The 22,069-nt window shown below is 39.3% G+C and overlaps 1 protein-coding gene across 1 annotated transcript; it reads right to left on the reverse strand.

The window, feature by feature from the left end:
- Nucleotides 1-8,932: 8,932 nt before the first annotated feature.
- Nucleotides 8,933-15,649, reverse strand: SERPINA7 (serpin family A member 7). Its single transcript, XM_061409327.1, has 5 exons — nucleotides 15,613-15,649; nucleotides 13,153-13,785; nucleotides 11,841-12,114; nucleotides 10,991-11,138; nucleotides 8,933-10,460 (listed from the first exon to the last, which is right to left on the reverse strand). Exons 1-5 carry the CDS (start codon nucleotides 15,617-15,619, stop codon nucleotides 10,263-10,265), a joined length of 1,260 nt encoding a protein of 419 aa, XP_061265311.1. The 5' UTR covers nucleotides 15,620-15,649; the 3' UTR covers nucleotides 8,933-10,262.
- Between the last annotated feature and the right edge of the window lie 6,420 nt (nucleotides 15,650-22,069).

Here is a 22,069-nt window from a genome sequence, read left to right on the forward strand (position 1 = left end):
TTTTGTAGTCCAAGAGACTCTCAAGAGTCTTCTCCAACAACACAGTTCAAAAGCATCGTTTCTTTGGCACTCAGCTTTCTTTATAGTCCAACTCTCACATCCATACATGACTACTGGAAAAACCATAGCTTTGACTAGATGGACTTTGTCGGCAAAGTAATGTCTCTGCTTTTTAATATGCTGTCTAGTTTGGTCATAGTTTTTCTTCCAAAGAGCAAATGTCTTTTAATTTCAAGGCTGCAGTCACCACATGCAGTGATTTTGGAGCCCCCAAAAATAAAGTCTCTCACTGTTTCCATTGTTTCCCAATCTATTTGCCATGAAGTGATGGGACCGGGTGCCATGCTCTTAGTTTTGTGAATGTTGAGTTTTTAGCCAACTTTTTCACTCTCCTCTTTCACTTTCATCAAGAGGCTCTTTAGTTCTTCTTTGCTTTCTGCCATATGGGTTGTGCCATCTGCATATCTGAGGTTATTGATATTTCTCCTGGAAATCTTGATTCCAGCTTGTGCTGCATCCAGCTCAGCATTTCACATGATGTACTCTGCATAGAAGTTAAACAAGCGGGGTGACAATATACAGCTTTGATGTACTCTTATTCTAATTTGGAACCAGTCTGTTGTTCCATGTCCAGTTCTAACCATAGCTTCTTGACCTTCATACAGATTTGTCAGGGCGCAGGTCTGGTGATCTGGTATTCTTGAAGAATTTCGATCTCTTGAAGAATTTCCCACAGTTTTTTGTGACCCACACAGTCAAAGTCTTTGGCATAGTCAATAAAGCAGAAGTAGATGTTTTTTAGGAACTCTCTTGCTTTTTTGATGATCCAACAGATGTTGGCAATTTGATCTCTGGTTCCTCTGCCTTTTCTAAATCCAATTTGAACATCTGGAAGTTTACCGTTGTTGTACTGTTGAAGCCTGGATTGGAGAGTTTTGAGCATTACTTTGCTAGTGTGTCAGATGAGTGCAATTTTGTGGTAGTTTGAGCATTCTTTGGCATTGCCTTTCTTTGGGACTGGAATGAAAACTGACTTTTTCCAATCCTGTGGTCAGTACTGAGTTTTCCCAATTTGCTCACATATTGAGTGTATCACTTTCACAGCATCACCTTTTAGGATTTGAAATAGCTCAACTGGAATTCCATCACCCCCACTAGCTTTGCTGCCAGTGATGCTTCATAAGGCCCACTTGGCTTCCCATTCCAGGATGTGTGGCTTTAGGTGAGTGATCACACCATCGTGGTTATCTGGGTCACAGAGATCTTTTTTGTATAGTTCTTCTGTGTATCCTTGCCACCTCTTCTTAAGATCTTCTGCTGCTGTTAGGTCCCTACCATTTCTGTCCTTTATTGTGCCCATCTTTGCATGAAATGTTCCCTTGGTATCTCTAATTTTCTTGAAGATATCTCTGGTGTGAAAAGATATCTGTTTAAGGGAAGCCTTAATAAGCCATTTTTCTTCAAAGACATTTTTCTTTTTGAGTTAATTAAAACTTCATCTATTTGGAGTTAATTTTTGTATATAGTGTGAGGTAAGGGTCCAACTTCTTTCTTTTGCATCCAAATATCCAGTTGTCACAACATCATGTGTCAAATAGACTATAATTTCTCATTGAATGAACTTGGGACTCTTGCCAAAATCAAGTCACCGTAGATGTATGGGTTCATTTCTAGACTCAAATTCTATTCCACTGATCCACATGTCTATCAACACCAGTATCACACTACTTTGATTACTGTAGCTTGGCATAGGTTTATGTGTAATTTCTAAATCTCTGTTCTTTTTCAAGATGTTTTGGGTACTCAGGATCCCTTGTACTTCCTTATGAATTTTAGGATCAGTTTTTCCATTTCTACAACAAAAGGAGGTTGGAATTTTGATTAGAATTGCATTTAATCTGTGGATCCATAATGGGTGAGTAATGCCAACTTAATAGTAAGTCTTCTAAACCATGAACCCAGGGTGACTTTCTATTAATTTATGTATTCTTTACTTTCTTTCAACAACATTGTATAGTTTCAATGTACAAGTCTTGCATTTTCTTAGCTAAGTTTATGCCTACATATTTTAATCTTTATGATGCTATTGTAAATGTTATTGTTTTCTTAATTTTCTTTCAGATTGTTTATTGCTAGTATATAGTGTAGATATACACCTGATTTTTGTATGTTGCTTTATATCCTACTATATAGCTGACCTCTTTTATTAGTTCCAGTGGTATCCTGTGGATTCTTTAGGGTTTCATCTGCAAATAGAGATAGTTTATTTCTTCCTTTGAAATTTATTTATTTATTTCCTTTTCTCACCTAATCCCTTTGGATGTAAATACCAGTAAAATATTGAATATAAGTGGTGAGATTAGGCATCCTTGTCTTTCTCCAGATTGGGGAGAGATGCTGCCAGTTTCTTGCTATTGACTATGGCATTAGCTCTGGGTTCTTAGTAAATGTCCTTTGTTATGTTGAGGAAGTTTCCTTTTATTCCTAACTGGTTGATTGCTTATATCATGAAAATGTGTTTAATTTTTCAAACACTTTCTATTATTGAGATGATTTTGTGTTTTTATTCATTCTATTAATATACAGTATTATATTGATTGAATTTTATATATTGAACCACCTTTGCTTTTCTGGGTTAAATCTCCTTTGGTATGGTGTATAATACTTTTTATATTTCCTGCATTCAGCTTACTAGAGTTTTGTTGAGAATATCTGCATCTATATAAATGATATTGGTATTTATTTTCTTTTTTTGTGATGTCTTTGTCTGGCCTTGGTATCGAGGCAATATTGGCCTAATAGGATAACTTAGGAAGTGTTCTTTCTTCTATATTATTCCAAGAGTTCAAAAAAAATTGATCTTAATTATTTTGTAGAAATTGGTAAAATTTGACAGTGAAGTCATCTGGGCCTGCACATTTTGGAATTTCTGTATGTAGCTATTATGACCATCTGCTCTAGTGTTTCATTTAAGGTTAAAGTTTTTATGTTGAATTTCTGTCTGGATGATCTATCCATTGATGTTAGTGAGGTGTAAAAGTCTGCTACTATTATTGTGTTACTGTCAATATCTCCTGTCAGTTCTACTAATAATTATCTTATATATTTGATGCTCCAATGCTAGGTGCATATATATTAATAACTTTTCAGAGTTTGGTAAAATTGATTTTGACAGAATTTACCAGTTTATTAGTTGTTTTTATGGAAGAATGGGCTTTTAAGACTCTATTCTACCATTTTCTATCTAAGGAGACTAAATGAGCCTTTTAAAAAATTTGTATTGGAGTATAGCTGATTCAAAATGTTATGTTAGCTTCTGCTGTATAGCGAAGTGAATCAGTTACACATATACATATATCCACTCTTTTTTAGATCATTTCCCCATATAGGTCATTACAGAGTATTCAGACAAGTTCCCTGTGCTATACAGTAGGTCCTTATGAGTTATCTCGTCTATATATAATAGTATATATATATATATATATCACACTCTCCCAATTTATCCTCCCCTTCCCCACTTCCCCCTAGTAACCCTACATAAATTTGTTTTCTACATCTTTGACTCTATTTCTGTTTTTAAAATAAGTTCATTGATACCATTAGATAACACGTATAAGTGATGTATGGCATTTGTCTTTCTGACTTACTTTGCTTAGTATTAAAATCTCTAGATCCATCCATGTTGTTGCAAATAGCATTATTTCATTCTTTATTATGGATGAGTAATATTTCCTTTTGTTTGTGTGTACGCACACACACACACACACACACATATAAACTTCCATGTTCTGGCTATTGTAGATAGTAATGAGCTTTTTTTCTTAAAGACTTTTTCATCCTGAAGTCTTCTTATTTAGAATCCAGAAGTAATTAACATTTTAAATGCCACAAGATCACTGCTATAAACTGAATGTATCATACCCTCCAAACTTTATATGCTGAAACCTTAATCCACCATGTGACTATATATGGAGATAGAGCTTTTAGATTGTAATTGAGCAAAAAATTAACTATAAGGTTGAGGTCCTAATTTGCAGGATTTGAGGCTTTACAAGAAGAAGGAGATATCTCTCTCTCTCTTTCTACACACACACACACACACACGCAGAGGCTGTGTCAGGACAGAGTGAGAAGGTAGCTATCTATAAGCCAGGGGGCTAATATTTACTAGTATTCATTCCTACTGATTTTGATCTGGGACTTCTGGCCTCTAAAATTATGAAAAAATTAATTTCTGTTGTGTAAGACACCCAATTGATGACATTTAGCAGACTAAGACATGTTTTGTTAGTGAGAAATGGGGCTATAGCAAATACCTTAAAATGTGGAAGTGGCTTTGAAACTGGGTAATGGGTAGAGGCTGGAAGAGTTGTATGATGAAATCTAGAAAGATGGAACATTAAGCTGATTCTAGTGAGGCCTCAGCAGGAAAAGAGCAACATATATAATGTATATGAGATTCATTGATTGATTTTATGGAACTGGATCACATGATTGTGGAAGCTGGCAAGTCCAAAACTGGGGGACATGGTAGCAGAGTGGAGATTCAGGGAAGAGTTGATGTTGTAGTCTGTGCCAAAGGCAGTCCAGAGACAGAAAATTTTCTTCCTGTTCCTACAACTCTGGGCTCTCTAGGGTTGCAGAGCATGATCTCCAAACAAAAAGTACTTCTCCCATGAAAACCAACAAGAATCCCATTGCCTGGACACTTCAGGATTCTTTTTTCAGTGTATAACAAGCAAGAAGAGGAATCACTATCTGTTGTGGTCATCCTGCAGACACAGAGTGGACCCCTGCTCAAAATTTGTTTCAGATGTCAAGATTGGCAAACACACAAATTGTGAAAGTCTTGTTGCTTACATGGTAAGGATTTTTCAAGAGTCAGATTCTTTTGCTCACCCAAAATCACTTCAGAGATCAGAGAAATAAAACTGGCTTGAGATTTTTATGGTAAGTAGGGTATGGAGATTCTTTTGTGCATGCAGGGACCTATAAAATTTAAACCTCCCATCAGCACCAAAGGAAGGAACACCTAGGTTTCTTGTAAGCTTGCCCAGATGTGGTACACAAGAGGAATAGGGAGAGGTGAGGCTTAAAAGATGCTAGCAGTCAAACATTAAAAAATGGATTCAGGGGATTTCCCTGGTGGTCCAGTGGTTAAGGCTCTGCCTTCCAATGCAGGGGTCACAGGTTTGATCTCTGGTCAGGGAATTAAGATCCCACATGCATTACAGGTGGCCAAAAAACAGGTTCAGACTATCACACCATCTAGACAAGGGAAGTTGACCCTCTATCAGGAGGAGGAAGAAATGTTACACAGTGGAAGCAAGCTAAATATGCTTGGCCACAAAGAAACAATCCACATGGTGCCTTTTGATATTCCTTTGACCAATTTTGATGGGGAATGGACATATGCGGTAACCTTGGCCAAAGAAGTGCTCTTGTCAGGGATGAGGGTCTCAGTCATGTTACCAAGTGAGGTACAGAAACCAGCTGAAGAGAGGAGAAATGTAGAATGGATAGTAGAGGACTCTGGAGGATCTCCTTCTTGGATTTAATATGGAAAAGTAGATTTTGGTAGCATTAGAAGTAGATTGTGTTGGACTTGGAAGTGTCCCATACATATTCCTCTTCAAGAAAGGACTTATTTTTTCAGATTCTAGTTGTCCAGTTAGTAGAAAGCCCTCAGTTTTCAGACCTTTCTAAGATAGTCTTAGTTGTAGAGAGATGTCTGGCCCGTATCCAATTACTGATTGAGGTGGTTGTGTGAAGGCCCATCCATTTCATTGCATCAGTTGCAAAGGCACTCCCTAATAAACATTGTGTATGTTGAAACTCAAGATTCATAAAAAAACTAAGATCATGGCATCTGGTCCCATCACTTCATGGCAAATAGATGGGGAAAAAATGGAAACAGTGACAGATTTTATTTTCTTGGGCTCCAAAAATCACTGCAGACAGTGATTGCAGCCATGAAATTAAAAGAAGCTTGCTCCTTGGAAGGAAAGCTATGACAAACCTAAACAGTGTATTACAAAGCAGAGACATCACTTTGCCGACAGATGTCCATATAGTCAAAGCTATGGTTTGTCCAGTAGTCATGTACAGAACTGAGAATTTGACCATAAAGAAGGCTGGGCACTGAAGAACTGATGCTTTTGAATTGGGTGCTGGAGAAGAGTCTTGAGAGTCCCTTGGACTGCAAGGGGATCAAACCTGCCAATTCTAAAGGAAATAAACCCGGAATATTCATTGGAAGGACTATTGCTGAAGCTGAAGGTCCAATACTTTGGCCACCTGATGCAAAAAGCTGACTCATTGGAAAAGACCCTGATGCTGGGAAAGACTGAAGGCAAAAAGAGAAGGGGCTGGCAGAGGATGAGCTGGTTAGATGGCATCACCTACTCAACGGACATGAATCTGAGCAAACTGAGAGATAGTGAAGGACAGGAAAACCTGGTGTGCTCCAGTCCATGGGATCTCAAAGATTCAGACACAACTTAGTGACTGAACAACAACAATGATGAACTCTGTCTTCTTCCTGGAGAATATAACCTGCAGCATCCCAACTAGTGCTACCAATTTCTGTATGACTTGGAATAAGGCTAGTGTTATGGACGGGATATATGTGTTCCTCCCATTCATATGTTGAAGGCCTGTCTCGGCAGTGTGACTATATATGGACTAAGGAAGTAATTAAGGCTAAATGAGGTGGCCAGAGTGGGCACCTTTTCTGATAAGACTAGTGTTCTTATAAGAAGAGATACCTAAAAGCTCAGTGGCTCTTCCCACACACAAGTAGGCATGAGAGAAAAAGGCATGAGAGCACATGGCACAAAGGCTTCAACTAGGAAGAAAGATTTCAACAGAAATGTGATTTGCCAGCACCTTGATCACAGATCTCTAGCCTTCACAACCGAGAGAAAAAAAAGTTTCTCTTATTTAAGCCAGTTTGTGGTGTTATTATGGCAGTCTGATCAGACTAATACAGCCAGGCTGCTTAGTAAATATTCTCACAATAAATCTAATTCTTAAAGAAGACAGAAATTTATTTCTAGTCACTTAATCATCAGCAATAAGAATTTTAGGTCAGTGGCCACCTCTCTTCCATGTAGGTATTTAGATATCAAGGTCTTTTCCATTTTGTTTTACTGCAAAGGCAGAATTTTTAACCTGGAGTCCAGAAAAACTTCAAGGATGTTTAAGGATAAAGTCTTGAGAACCTATACATTTGTTTATGAAAAATCTCATCTATAATTTTACCAACCTCCAACCAAAATTTAGCATTTTGTTCATTTATAAATGTGGGCCACAAACCACAGTAGTGGCCACTGTACCTGTGATTTTTGTCACAAAGTTCACATAATTTCAAAGCACATTATTATTGTTGGAGATATCTTGAAATATCACATACTTCCTATTACTTTGGAAAGAATGTTTTCATTATACCACTTATAAGATCTAATTAATACATTGTAGTTGAAGCACACATATCACCACATTAGTAATTTCAATTGCATTATTTTTATAATTATATTTCAATATTACTGATGGCCTTTGTAATGCTAAATTTTTTGACATTTAAAATACTACTCTGAAAAGAGGCCCATATATTGCACCATGCTAAAGAGCTCTTCATCTTCCTGGTCATCAAACTATTAATAGATCATGAGTAAGTCCACAATCCAGTTCAAATGAGATGGAAAAAGAATGAAAGAGGTACCCGACTTATTGTAATGCCCTGACCAGTAAACATCACACCACACCTATACTCATATTCCATTGATGAGAACTTAGTCTCATGGGCACCCTTAATTGTAAGAAAGGCTAAGAAATGTAATATATTAGGGAAGACTTGTGTCTATGATTCTATTACAATGGAGAAAGGAAAACAGAGTTAATTAACGTCATACAATCTATGCCACTACTCTTTTGTACCTTGTCCCCCTGCAAGTTTTCTCCCTTTTGTTCTAAGAGTTTAATCATAGATTTTTATTGGGTTTTTCTGTGTGGAGAGATTTGTTTTCTCCTTTCTGCTCCATTTTTAATAATGTGTATTTCTTTTTCTTATCTTGCTGTATTCACTGGGATCTCCAGGGTAATGTTTAATAGGAACAATAATAAAGTATTTGCCTTTTTTCCCGATTTAGTAAAAATTCTGCTGTGAACTTTTACTGCTAAATGATATATTGGTATAGGTATTTTATGATTAACCCTTATGAAATTAAGGAATTTATATTTTAGTCTTGGTTTGCTAGAATAAACTGAGATTTATAAGGTAAATAGTGACCATCCTTCATGATCCAGTTGAGACTTATTCTCTAATAAGATACATGAACTGCTAGAAAGATAGTGTCTTCATAATTCCCAACTTACAACTGGAGAAACTGATATTTCTCTCAAAACAATTTCTGATTGAACTAATTTGGGGAGGTTTAGAGAGGGAAATGTATGGCATTTACTCAGGTCTCTGGAGGTAGGGCCTGAGCTAGAAAAGCATATCTGCAAATCAGGAGACCCACACTATAATCTTGGCTCTGGCCTTAAGTTACTGGCTAATGTTGACCAACAAGAATAACAATTAATATTTATAAGGATTTTTAATCAAACATCTGGGCTTCCCAGTTGGTGCTAGTGGTAAAGAACCCACCTGCCAATGCAGAAGATGTAAGAGACTCAGGTTCAATTCCTGGGTCAGGAAGATCCCCTGGAGGAGGGCATGGCAACCCACTCCAGTATTCTTGCCTGGAGAATTCCATGGACAGTCCATGGAGTCACAAACAGTCAGACACGACTGAGCAGCCAACATTTTCCTTATCAGATGTCTGGCTCTGTGATGAGAACATTACATGCATTATAGCAGGAATGTTCACAAAATCCTGATGACATGGATATCATTAGTGCTCCCATTTTAAAGATGAGGAAAACAAAGTGAAGGGTTTAAGTACCTTGTTCAAGATCACAAAACAATATAAACAGCAAATCCAGAATTGTAATTAACCTCAGTGAAACCAAACTGCATGTTAGCAATGATTTTTCTGTCCTATAAATCACCTTTCCTGTCTGGACTTCCAACTTATTATCCATAAAACCAAAATGTAAGCTATACCAGGAGTAAGCAAACCTTCATCCAAATTGTCTAGTAAAACACTAGAATGCTTATGGGCTATATACTTTTCTAAACATATATATTTATTTCAACCTGAAAGTGCAATATTTGCAAAACCACTTATGCACTTGTCATTATTTCCCTGTCACTGAAGAATTGCACCTTAGAGCTAGAATTTCACATAGTACATCATTGACAGTCACTGTACTATTTGTGTGTACTGAATTCTAATCCTGGGGCTTTGAATGCATATTGTCTGAGATGAAGTCTAGTTTAGTAGATGGGGGTAGAAGAACATGAACAGACAAGGGGAAGTTGCTGAAGCATCTGAGAACAGGGAGGTATCAAACTTCAGTAAAACTAACCAGGAGATTTATACTTAAGCAAGTGGGACAGGGGTACAACTTTTAGAAAGGGGTCTGATTAGAATACAGAAAAGGAAGGGCTATGAGTTATAATATAAATGAATCACTTTCCTTCTCCCCTCCCAGCTTATAAATTAGCAATAAGAAAACATTTTTTAGGGGCAAGGTGGGCTTGTACAGTGAAGTTCATCTTTGTCTCTCTTGCTTTTTTGTACCATGCTTGTTAGGTTACAAAAGCTACATCCCTACCAGTAGCTCTCAGTCGGTGACTCAGCCCTGTAGTGAAAACATCTTTTTACAAGCCACCAGTGGCAGTCTGGCAAGAACGCAGAGAACAGTTTTGATTAGGTGGGAAGAAGGAGGTTGAAAAGTTCATATATAATCCACTGCGTTTATGCTGCTTAATATTTGTTGTACTTTTTCTTGGAATCATGGGGTATGAGGACTTGACCTTCATTTCAACTATTTGCCAAGAGGGCAGAAGACAGGGCATTTGTCAGCCCAGTAAAATTCCTTGGAGCTGACTAATTGGGATGGGAGTGGATGTTCTGACAAAGAGGAACACATTGACATGGGGCCTTCCTGTGCTTTGGATACTGAGCCACTCACTGACTATCTGAACACACGAGTGGCCTCTTTCACACCCGGTGTAGTTCAGCTAGGGTCCAACCTCCACCCCTGCACAAAGGAAAGCATGTCCAAGCCCATATCGGTCGCATCAGGCTATACTATTTATTCATTTCTCATTGCAATAAGCACATGAAATTAGCCAATAGCCTCTTTCCCAACTACACTTCCGTTGGGTCCACAACTTTCCCTAGAAAGAGAATACTCCTAGTGTTTTTCTCCAATATCAACAACAGGAAAGATCTATCAAATTGGATGATAGGATGAAGAAGAGTTGTCTCAGGCTGATTCAGGAATCTGACTTCAGAAACGGCTTCAGTTCCCTTTTCACCAATGTAAAACATAGCCTTGTGGGCAACCTGTTGGGGGAGAACAAACACTGCTGATCCCCTGAAGAAACAGGAAATGACTTTGAAAAGTTTAGAAGTAGGGAAGTAGAAGAAAGGATGGGACTACCCCTTCACTATACTGTGTTGATGGTGCTTGAATACGAAAGACACTAGTCTAAGTGTAGTTAATGAATCTCTGCTGACTTTAGAACTTGCTGTCAAGGGACAACCTTTTATTCATGGCTTTCTGACTAGAAGTCATTTATTAAGCTTTCTCCTGCCCCTGCCACCTCCTCAAGAACTGTATTCCATCAGAGTCAATTCTAATGATTAAGTTCTTCCATCAGAATCATTTTAGAACATGAAAGTCGAGGATGGAAGTAAATGTTACAATGACTTGTTTTGGGGGTAATGAGAATGACCCTGGAGTAAATCTGGCCTAGGAAGAGTTATTCTGCCTCTATAGGCTTCAGAATCATCACCAATAAAATGAGAGATCTGAATTAACTGCTTGTCAATGGCCCTTACATCTCATATATTAAAGGACTCTATCAACTTACATTGGAAACTTTAAGACCATTGTCCTTTGTGAGCCCAGAAAAATCAGCATTGTCAGCAAAAGCATCCTGGATGCCCATCTTCAGAAGGATGTCTCCAAGGTCATATGTGGCAGAAATGGAAAACTTTGGAACAAATAAGTCAACCCACCTGTGGGGAAAGGAAGAGGGAACATATGGCTATTAAAACACCAAGCTCATGATTCCCTCCCTTTCTGTCTCCTTGGTATGGTCTTGGATTCTGCTCCTTCCCTAGGTATTGATAACCACTACCATGCAGGTAACACGTGATACCAAAACCTTAGAAGTTATCCTAGAAGGAATGCTCTCTGGTTCAGCCCATTTGGGACTGCGGCAATGGAAGTTGGAAGATGTGACCCACTTATAATAAAAAACAAACATCTCTAGGGATATTCACAGAAGTTAGGATGTCAAAGGCATGAATGTCAATTCGTAGTACCAGGGGAATTTCATGGATTTCCATCTAACACTTCTAGTGCAGTATGGAACAACTATCAATATCTTACCCATCCCCCAAGCTCCAGCTGGACTCTGGGAAAGCATTTTACTAGCTGGCTGACTTTGTATAGTTCATTTCATTTTTCTAGTCCCAACTTCTTCATTTGAAAAATTCTTATAATATTATCTCCTTTGCAGGTTTATTGATGAGTTTAGATGAAATAATGTATGTAAAGTACCCAGCAAAGGGACTGGCAAAGAGGATCTCCTCACTATACTTTAGTGGTCATCACACAGCTCTTAAGTGATTCAGAGTGTTTCTCCTGCCTCTGGGTTTCTTCTGAACTTAGCCTTATGCCCACCCTCCACTTTTCACATCATCTAAGATGTTTACCCCTTCCGCAGTAAGCGGTTCCACTTCTTCAGTGTTTTAGATGACATGGCCCCTTCCACCCACTCCATCTGACCCTCCTTGGGAAGGACAAAGAGTGCCAGAGCATTCTTGCTGTAGTCCATTTGCAGCACTGTGCAGTTCAGCTCTGTATCCACCAGGTGATAGTATTGTTCCATCTGGTGCATCATGGGCACTTGCACTGTTGTGGTCTTGTCCACTAAGAAGCTGGAACCCTCTTCTGTCTTGGATGGATCAAAAGGATTTGCCCACTGGGCTTAAAATACAAAGAGGAGAGAGTTTGTTTTAAACTTGTATTAGCGCCAATGTGAAGCTCTCCATCAGTCATCTAATCTAGTAATGAATACCACCACAGAGGTAGGTAACTTCTGTCAACCAGTTTTAAAAATGAGTAACTGAGAATCAGGGAGAGATAGTGGTCTCCCAGGTAGCTGGTGGCAGAGCCAGGAGTCACACCCAGGGCTGTTGTACTCCATGTTCAACAGATGTTCCGTCTGTGTTCAAAATCACTATACTTACACTAAACCCATCAGAGCCACAGTTTCCTCTTCCGTAAAAAGGTATAAGCACATCCAACACACAGGATGAAATGAGACAACAGATCTGTTCTGCCGTTTTATCCGTCTACAAGTGTGTGATTTGTGGCCAAGAATCGTTCTCTCTTCCACCAAACATGGCTGACATGTGCTGTAGAACCAGGAGAAATCATTTGGGCACAGCACCTTCAGAAAAGAGTCACATGATTCTTGTTGTTACAAGAACCAGCTTTAGAATCAGACAAACCTGGGTGGGAATACCAGCTCTGAAATTTATTAACTGTGAAGATTAGATGAGACAATGTGTGTCAACCACACATGTAGCATGGAGCTTGGTATATAGTGGGTACATAGTACATGATAGAAGTCTTCAAATAACATGCCCAAGAATGAACAGCAAGTGAGGGTCACAATAAGGTTTAAACCTAATTCTGTTTACCTGCCAAGTGCAAGCTTGTCTCACCTCACCAAATCTTCTGGAAATCATCCTTTAGCTAAATGTGAGCTGGGTGTTCAAACCATTGTAACTCCTCATCTCTCTGAATGTTGCCTCTCCCTAGAGATTTCCTTGTTTCATCCACAGAGCTATGTGTCCCTCCGGGAATATCCAAAATTACACACATCTGTATCCAATGGAACAGGTCTCCGTGGTACGAGAGACACCCGCTAATGCCAGTGAGAAGATACCATGAGCTCCCTCCAGTGCCCCATCAAATTACTGGAACATTGAACTAGAAATTGACATCTTAGAACCTTACCTTTAAAGCAAAGATAGTTCACCAGGACCGTGATGGTGTTCGGTTTGAGGTCTTGGATTAGGCCCACAATTTTCCCTTTGGTTTGCTTCTCCACATGACTATTGATCTCCTGCTGGGCTGCAGAAACATTGGAGAAGTCGGTAGAAAAGACTTCAGTCTCATAGAGGTTCTTGACATCATCCAAGAACTTTTCCAGCGGTTTCAGCTGCTTCCCAATGAAAAGGGCATTTCCCATCTGTAATTCCAGCTCCTTCTTTGGAAAATTCAGTGAACAGATCAGGTGCTGGAAGCCCTGCTGGATCTCTGCCACTGGGGTGTCTGTAAGGTTGAACCCCAAGCCTTCCAGGATTTGAGTTTGGGTGCTGGAGCAGGCCCCAAGGGAGAGCATGGCCAATCCTGCAGAGATGCTCACGGGGGAAAAGAAGATATTCTGATCTGGAATCTCCACAGTGAACCTCCGGTACAGGTTGAATGCAAAGTCAGCATTGATAGATGACATCTTATAGAGAGTGGCATTTTGTTGGGGGGAAAGGCAGGAGGTTATTTTGCCTTCACAGCTGTTAGGTGGTGCACAATGAAGCCCAAGTATCAAGAGAACCAGAGAGAACAGTGGCATTTTGGAAGGAAGGTAATCTATAAGAGATGAGGTGAGAAAACCATTGGGGAATCTTAGCTGGATGAAAACTCTGAATCAGAAACATGTAATAATCACGCATCGTGATTAGTAAAACAGTAGAAAATATTTAATGGTGTGCTCACCAAGGCCTATGGGGACGCTTTTCTCTCCTGAGAAACTAATGACACATCTAATAGGAACAGGAAATAGGTTCCTGGGGCCACAGAAATAGTGGCAAGGATTGTCATTCAGATGTAATAGTGACATATGAAAATTCTGGGAGTAAACTGAATTTATGGAAATTGAATTATTTTTTATTTGAACTAGAGGCAACCTTTTGGAGTGAAAAGAATCTTAAGATAACATTAGCCCTCTTCTGCTTACATTATTTTTTATATTAATATATAAGAATTTTAGATTTTTTAAAAAAATATAAATTTATTTATTTTAATTGGAGGTTAATTATTTTACAATATTGTATTGGTTTTGCCATACATCAACATGAACCCGCCACAGGTATAGATTTTTTTTTTAATTTTGGCATTTTTCTTAAGATAAAATCTATGAGAGGTGAGATGAGAGAAAGCTTGTACTTTTCTTTGAATAAAAGACTAAAGGAGGGATTTCCATCGTGGTTCACTAGTTCAAACTCCGCCCTTCCACTGCAAGGGGCACAGATTTGATCGCTGACAAGGGAACTAATATCCTGCTTGCCATGCTGTGTGGCCAGAAAAAAAAAGGGGAGAAATAATTTTCACAAGAAAAATATGTTTAGTTAGAATGGAAGGGTGGTAGTTTATGGAGCCATGTACATGATCATGAGCTGAAATTAATACATTCATGCAACATATGGAAAGTATAGGAATATTTCTAAATAACAGGAAAATGAAAGTGTAAATTTTTGCATTTGAGATCTCTGTCACCATCAGTATAATACAGAGTCATTTCTAAGTTGCAAGACATCTAAACACTATCATTCTTATATTCATTCACGTTATATTTTTAATTATCAGAGCAGCAATCAGAAAATATGATGTAAGATTCTCTGAGCCTGAAAGAGTACAAGACAGAAGAGTATGGGTGTCAGCTGTGAAATCCAATGACCATGGACAGGAGTGATATGAAGAAAGAAATAGTCCTCTATTTTCTTCCTAAGTGATCTTATCCACTTCCAGGAACTAAACTGCCATATCACAAAACTACATACTGTATTACAGTGTTATTTTATATTCTCAGTCATTTGTCCAGCTGCCTACTGCATGTATCCACTAGAATGTTCCACACATACCTCAGTTTCAATTTGGAAATCTGTTTCCTAATGTAAACACATCATCTCCTTGACCCTCAAGGCTGCTTCTTCATCTTCATTCCATATCACTATCTACTGAGGCTCCCATGCCAGAAACCTGGGCGTCATCTTAGGGGTTTCTTCATTCTTCATCCCCTACATCTAATGACTTATGATGCTCTATGAGTGGTACCTTCTAAATACCTCTCAAAACTGTTCCTTTCTCTCCCTTTCTGCTGCCACTGCCTCAGTTTATGGACTAAATTACCACTGTGCCACCTGGGAAGCCTAAACTCTTTCACCATCTCCTAGAAAGTCACATAGCCTTCAATCTCTCCCAATCCAACACCCTGCTTCTATCCCTCTGTCCAATATCTATGTTGTCACCGAAGTCCTTTTTCTAAAAAAGTCACAGAGGCTAGTAGGGGGTCAATTATCAGAGGATCACACTTAGACCTTGGCCTCTAGAATTAACAATCCGAAGCTCATGATTATTTGGAATTCTGACTTGCTGACAGAAATGCTCAAAGTTCCAAAAGAGGAAAAAAGTACTTACAGCACATGCCCAAGAAGCCACTTGCATATCTCAGAAAGCAAAATCTTTCCATTTTTATAATGTTCCCTCCTCTATTGCAAAAGTAGAGTGTTCTTAGTTACTCATTAACACCAGGCATTAGCCCTGGGATGATAGTTTCAAAGCTGATGTACAGAACCAAGGCCAAAAAGAACAAAGTGAAAAATGATAAGAATGGAACTTTGAATGATTGCTTTGCTGTCACATCTTTCAACTATAACAAGAGAGGAAAAGGATGGTCAGAGCTGGTAGGGTCTGAGTTTGTGTCTTTTCAGCAGGCAGAATGAGGACCAGAGGCAAAATTGCCAAGAGGCAGCAGGACAGACCGTTTTCCCTATCACGGCTGGGATCAGCAGCATTTTAAAGGAAAGGTACACACAGGCTGAGACTGGGTGAACCTCTTTAATGGGTGCTATAGAAATTATTTACACATTGGCTTGGAGGAGATCGTGTCAAAAGTAGCTTCCAACTCCAGATTTCTGATGCTGGACACATCTATGTCTGCTCAGGGAAAAATCAGTCCTGTCCTCAGGTCACTAAAATCTCCTGTTCCATCCCTTGGGCCACAGGACCCTAAAAAGGATGCAGAAGGAGCCAAGGAGAATGGAATCAAAGGTTTCATTGTTCAATATGCACTATGTACTGAAATGTGTGCTGCAAAGAAGCAAAGGGAGCTAAGAGCACTGGACTCACTCAGCAGACCTGAGTTCAACCTAGCCTCTGCCAATTTCTAGATCTAGTGGTAGAAGTAGTATTAGCAGTAGTCATAGTAGCAGCAGCAGCAACTCCAGAGTATTCAGCATGTGCAGGGTGTGATGTGAAGCATCTAATTTCAGACACTGGCTGCTTCAGGACTACATTAAGGATGTGTATATGTTAAGATTGGGGTGATTGTTGGGGGAATGGGAGTTAGTTTGAGATAAGCTTAGATCACAGTCTATGGTGGGACTTGAAAGCCAAGTTAAATAGTGCAAACTTTACCTAAAGGGAATTAGAAAGCCACTGGGGGATTTTGACAAGGCAGTGACTAGACAGAGGGTGATAGTATGGTGACATCATTTCTTCTTAAGCAAACATCGATAGAGCTCCTACTGTGTGGAGATGACCACACTTAGCACTGGGATTTCAAAAGAGACTGCCAACTATCAGTTTTCTGAACCCAAGGGATCTTTCTAACTACCTGACACCCACTGCGCAAACTGAACAGAAGATGGTACACCTCGCACATAGGATGGTCAAGGGTGCATTTGTCCTGCCACAAGGCAATGGAAAGCTCAGAGCTCCCAACACTGAGGTTAGTTCATACTCACTCCTGGTATACAACATATAATCTACTCTCAGTATTTGCTCTCAGTATTTGCTCTCAGTATAATCTACTCTCAGTATTCGCTTCCGACGAAACAGACTGTCTAGAAAGAAAATTTCCAAAGTTGCGCCCTCTAGCGTCCTAGTCAGGCAATAGCACGGCTTATTTTCTGTATCTGATTCAGCTGAGCTTTGCTAGCAGGCAGCAACTGCAGGATCTGCTGACACATGAGAAGGGCAACCCTCCCCCACCCCCACAGACTCCCCTATTCTGCCTTCTGGAGTCCTGTGCTCCTGTCATGCCTTTGCTATGTAAGAGTTGTGTAATTTGGGGAAAGTAACTTAACATCCCTGAACCTCAGTTTCCTCTCTGTTGTAGTGAAATGATATGGGCTTCCCTGATAGCTCAGTCGGTAAAGAATCCGCCTGCAATGCAGGAGACCCCGGTTTGATGCCTGGGTCGGGAAGATCAGCTGGAGAAGGAATAGGCTACCCACTCCAGTATTCTTGGGCTTCCATTGTGGCTCGGCTGGTAAAGAAGCTGCCCGCAAAGCGGGAGACCTAGGTTCGACCCGTGGGTTGGGAAGATCCCCTAGAGAAGGGAAAGGCTACCCACTCCAGTATTCTGGCCTTAAGAATTCCATGGACTGAAGTCCATGGGTTCACAAAAAGTCGGACACGACTAAGTGACTTTCACTACTACGTTTATAGTGAAATGGTAACAATCCCCATATCATGTGGTTATCAGAAGTATTAAGTAAAATTTAGAGATGCTGTCTGGAAGCTCCTATATTGTACTTGGCACATAGGAGGGATCCAGAAACTGTTAATTCTCTTCCTCTTCATCTATTATCTTGATTCTCTTCCCCCACCCCAAATCTCCACAGTTCTGTCCTCCACCTCCCTCTCATTCCTGACTATTGTTCAGTTCTGCATTCTGGAAATACATTCTCCCTAAGATGAAATTGATTGATTGTTAATTTGCAAGATATTCTTTAAAACTTACATTTAAAACAATCGTTTCAGTCTTGTATAAAGCTGCTGGAACTAGCACATTGAATACAGAATCTCTAGGAAGTGCAGCCATATCAATAAACTCAACTAAATCCAGAAATATGTCTCTCTCTTATAATTCAGAGGACTCTGAGTAGTCAAAGCAATCTTGAAAACGAAGAACAAAGTTGGAGATATCACACTCCATGGTTTCAAACTATACTATGAATTTATAATAATCAAAACTATATGGCACTGGCACAAAAACAGACATATAGATATCAATGGAACAGAACAGACAGCCCAGAAATAAGCCTATTTTTATATGGCCAATTAGTTTATAACAGAGGAGCCAAGAATATACAGTGGGGAGAACACAGTGTCTCTAATAAATGGTGTTTTGAAAACTGAACAGCCACATGCCAAAGAGTGAGATCAAAGTTGTTTAAAAACAAATGTAATACCCGAAACCATAAAACTAGAAAAAAACATAGGCAATGTGTAGTTTGACATCAGTCATAGTGACAATTTTTTTTGGATTTGTTTCCTCATGTAAAGGAAACAAAAGCAAAAGTAACTAAACAGTACTATATCAAAGTAAAAAGGTTTTGTACAGTGAAGGAAACTGATAGATTACAGTGAACAATATCAGAATCATGATATCCAAAGAAGATTTAACTTCAGGATCAGGGACCAGGCTTAGTCACACAGAGCTTTTTTGTGTGGCAGAAGTTTTATTACAGTGGAAAAGGACAGAGAAAGCTTCTGACATAGACATTGGAAGGGAGACAGAGTGTGCCCCCCTCACAAGTCTTAGCAAGGCCTTATATACTTTTTCCAGACTCACTCCCACAACATACATCTTAAATTAATAAGATTAGAACTAACAATAGAAAGGTCTAACCAGACCCACTCCCTGGAGAAGGAAATGGCAACCCACTTCAGTGTTCTTGCCTGGAAAATTCCTTGGACAGAGAGCCTAGTAAGCTACAGTCCATGGGGTTGCAAAGAGTCAGACACAACTGAGTGACTTCAGTTTTAAGGACTTCCCTGGTGGCTGAGACGGTAAAACGTCTGCCTACAATGTAGGAGACCCGGGTTCGATCCTTGGGTCGGGAAGATCCCCTGGAGAAGGAAACGGCAACCCGCTCCAGTATTCTTGCTTGGAAAATCCCATGAACGGAAGAGCCTAATAGGCTACAGCCCATGGGGTCGCAAAGAGTGGGACAGGACTGAGTGACTTCACTATCACTACTATCACTAACCGGACCCACTCCCACATAAGATAACAGGATTAGTCAAAAGGTTCTTGTTAAGAAGGAGAAACGTGTCCTCAAGCAAGATACATTTGTTGTTATATAATCCTTAGTACAGAACTTAAGGAAAAAAATGCCCTTGAGCCATTAGCTCTGAGCTTAAAGAAACAATGTTTTATGTGACTAAAACAAAGGGATGCAGAAAAAAGTTTGTCTTTTTCTCCTCCTTGAGAACTCTGGACCCCTTTCTCCTCCTCAAGAGCCCCGGACTCCTTATCAACCTACCTAAGAGTTAACTCTCTCAAAGCTATCAATAAAACCAAAAGGCAACGTACTGAATGGGAGAAGATATTTGCAAATACTATCTCCATTTAGGAGTTAATATCTAAAATATACACTAAACTCATGCAGCTCAATATATAAAAAATAATATAGTTCAGGATGGGGGACACATGTACACCCATGGCTGATTCATGTCAGTGTATGGCAAAAACCACTACAATATTGTAAAGTAATTAGCCTCCAATTAAAATTAATTAATTAATTTAAAAAATAATATGAATAAAAATTGAGCAGAAAATTTGAATAGACATTTTCCAAAGGAAGACATACATATAGCCAAAAGATACATGAAAAGATGCTCAACACCGCTAATCATCAGGGAATTGCAATTCAAAACTAAAATGAGTTATCACCACATACCTATCAGAATGGCCATTATCAACAAGACAACAAAAAACAAATGTTGGTGAGAATATGGAGAAAAAAAAACCTTAATGAACCATTGGTGGAAATGGAAATTTGTACAGCCATGATGGAAAACAGTACACAGATTCCTCAAAAAAACTAAAAACAGAACTATCATCAGTTCAGTTCAGTTCAGTCACTCAGTCGTGTCCAACTCTTTGTGACCCCATGAATTGCAGCACGCCAGGCCTCCCTGTCCATCACCAACTCCCGGAGTTCACTCAAACTCACATCCATCGAGTCGGTGATGCCATCCAGCCATCTCATCCTCTGTCGTCCCCTTCTACTCCTGCCCCCAATCCCTCCCAGCATCAGAGTCTTTTCCAATGAGTCAACTCTTCTCATGAGGTGGCCAAAGTACTGGAGTTTCAGCTTTAGCATCAATCCAGCAATTACACTTTAGCATATTTATTTAAAAGAAAAAAAACCCACTAATTTGAAAGATATATGCAAGTCAGTGTTCCTTGCAGCACTATTTAAAATCGCTAAGAAATAGAAGCAAACTAAGTATCCATTGATAAATGAATGAGTAATGGCAGAAAGTGAAGAGGAACTAAAAAGCCTCTTGATGAAAGTGAAAGTGGAGAGTGAAAAAGTTGGCTTAAAGCTCAACATTCAGAAAATGAAGATCATGGCATCCAGTCCCACCACTTCATGGGAAATAGATGGGGAAACAGTGGAAACTGTCAGACTTCATTTTTCTGGGCTCCAAAATCACTGCAGATGGTGACTGCAGCCATGAAATTAAAAGACACTTGCTCCTTGGAAGGAAAGTTATGACCAACCTAGATAGCATATTCAAAAGCAGAGACATTACTTTGCCAACAAAGGTTCGTCTAGTCAAGGCTATGGTTTTTCCTGTGGTCATATATGGATGTGAGAGTTGGACTGTGAAGAAGGCTGAGCGCCGAAGAATTGATGCTTTCAAACTGTGGTGTTGGAGAAGACTCTTGAGAGTCCCTTGGACTGCAAGGAGATCCAACCAGTCCATTCTGAAGGAGATCAGCCCTGGGATTTCTTTGGAAGGAATGATGCTAAAGCTGAAACTCCAGTACTTTGGCCACCTCGAGTGAAGAGTTGACTCATTGGAAAAGACTCTGATGCTGAGAGGGACTGGGGGCAAGAGGAGAAGAGGATGACAGAGGATGAGATGGCTGGATGGCATTACTGACTCGATGGAGGTGAGTCTCAGTGAACTCCGGGAGTTGGTGATGGACAGAGAGGCCTGGTGTGCTGCAATTCATGGGGTCACAAAGAGTCGGACACAACTGAGTGACTGATCTGATCTGAAAGATGTTGTATTTATGTATATAATACCATCTTACTTAGCCTTAGACAAGCATGAAATCTTGCCATTTGCAGCAACATAGATGGAACCTGAGGACATTATGTTAAGTGAAATAAGTCAGGCAGAAAAAGATAAAACTCTCTGATCTTACTTATATGTGAAATGTTTTTAAATAAACAAAAGACAAACAGACTCATAGTTACAGAGAACAAACTGGTGATTAACAGAGAGGACAATGGTAGGGGATTGAGCGAAATAGGAGAAGGAGATTCAGAGGTACAACCTTTAGTTATAAATTAAGTAAGTCTCAGATGTGTAATATACAGCATAAAGAATATTGTCAATAATGTTGCAATAATATTATGATGGCAGATGTTTGCTACACTTATTGTGGTTTTTACTTTTCAATGTGTATAAATGTTGACTCACTATGTCATACACTTGAAACTCATATGATTTTGTACATCAAGTATATTTCAATTTAAAAGAGAGAGAGGGAGAGAAACAACAGAAGCCATAATACAAAATTCAAAAAAAAAAAAAAAAAAAAACCTGTCAGTATTGTCAACCAACAACACAAGAGAAGATTCTACACATGGATATCACCAGATAGTCAATAACAAAATCAGATTGATTATATTCTTTGCAGCCAAAGACAGAGAATCTCTAAATTGTCAGCAAAAACAAGACCGTGAGCTGACTGTGGCTCAGATCATGAACTCCTTATTGCAAAATTCAGACTTAAAATGAAGAAAGTAGGTAAAACCACTAGACCATTCAGGTATGATCTAAATAAAATCCCTTACAATTATACAGTGGAAGTGACAAATAGATTCAAGGGATTAGATCT

Source organism: Bos javanicus, chromosome X (assembly GCF_032452875.1).
Source record: "Bos javanicus breed banteng chromosome X, ARS-OSU_banteng_1.0, whole genome shotgun sequence".
Taxonomy (NCBI): Eukaryota; Metazoa; Chordata; class Mammalia; order Artiodactyla; family Bovidae; genus Bos; species Bos javanicus.

Bases quoted from the DNA above. Each gene is read 5' to 3' on its own strand.
- SERPINA7 (XM_061409327.1), bottom strand. The intron at 12,115-13,152 runs GTAAGGTTCTAA...TTGTATTTTAAG, and splicing joins GAACTATCTTTGCTTTAAAG to CCCAGTGGGCAAATCCTTTT. The intron at 10,461-10,990 runs GTAAGTTGATAG...CTCCCCCAACAG, and splicing joins ATGGTCTTAAAGTTTCCAAT to GTTGCCCACAAGGCTATGTT.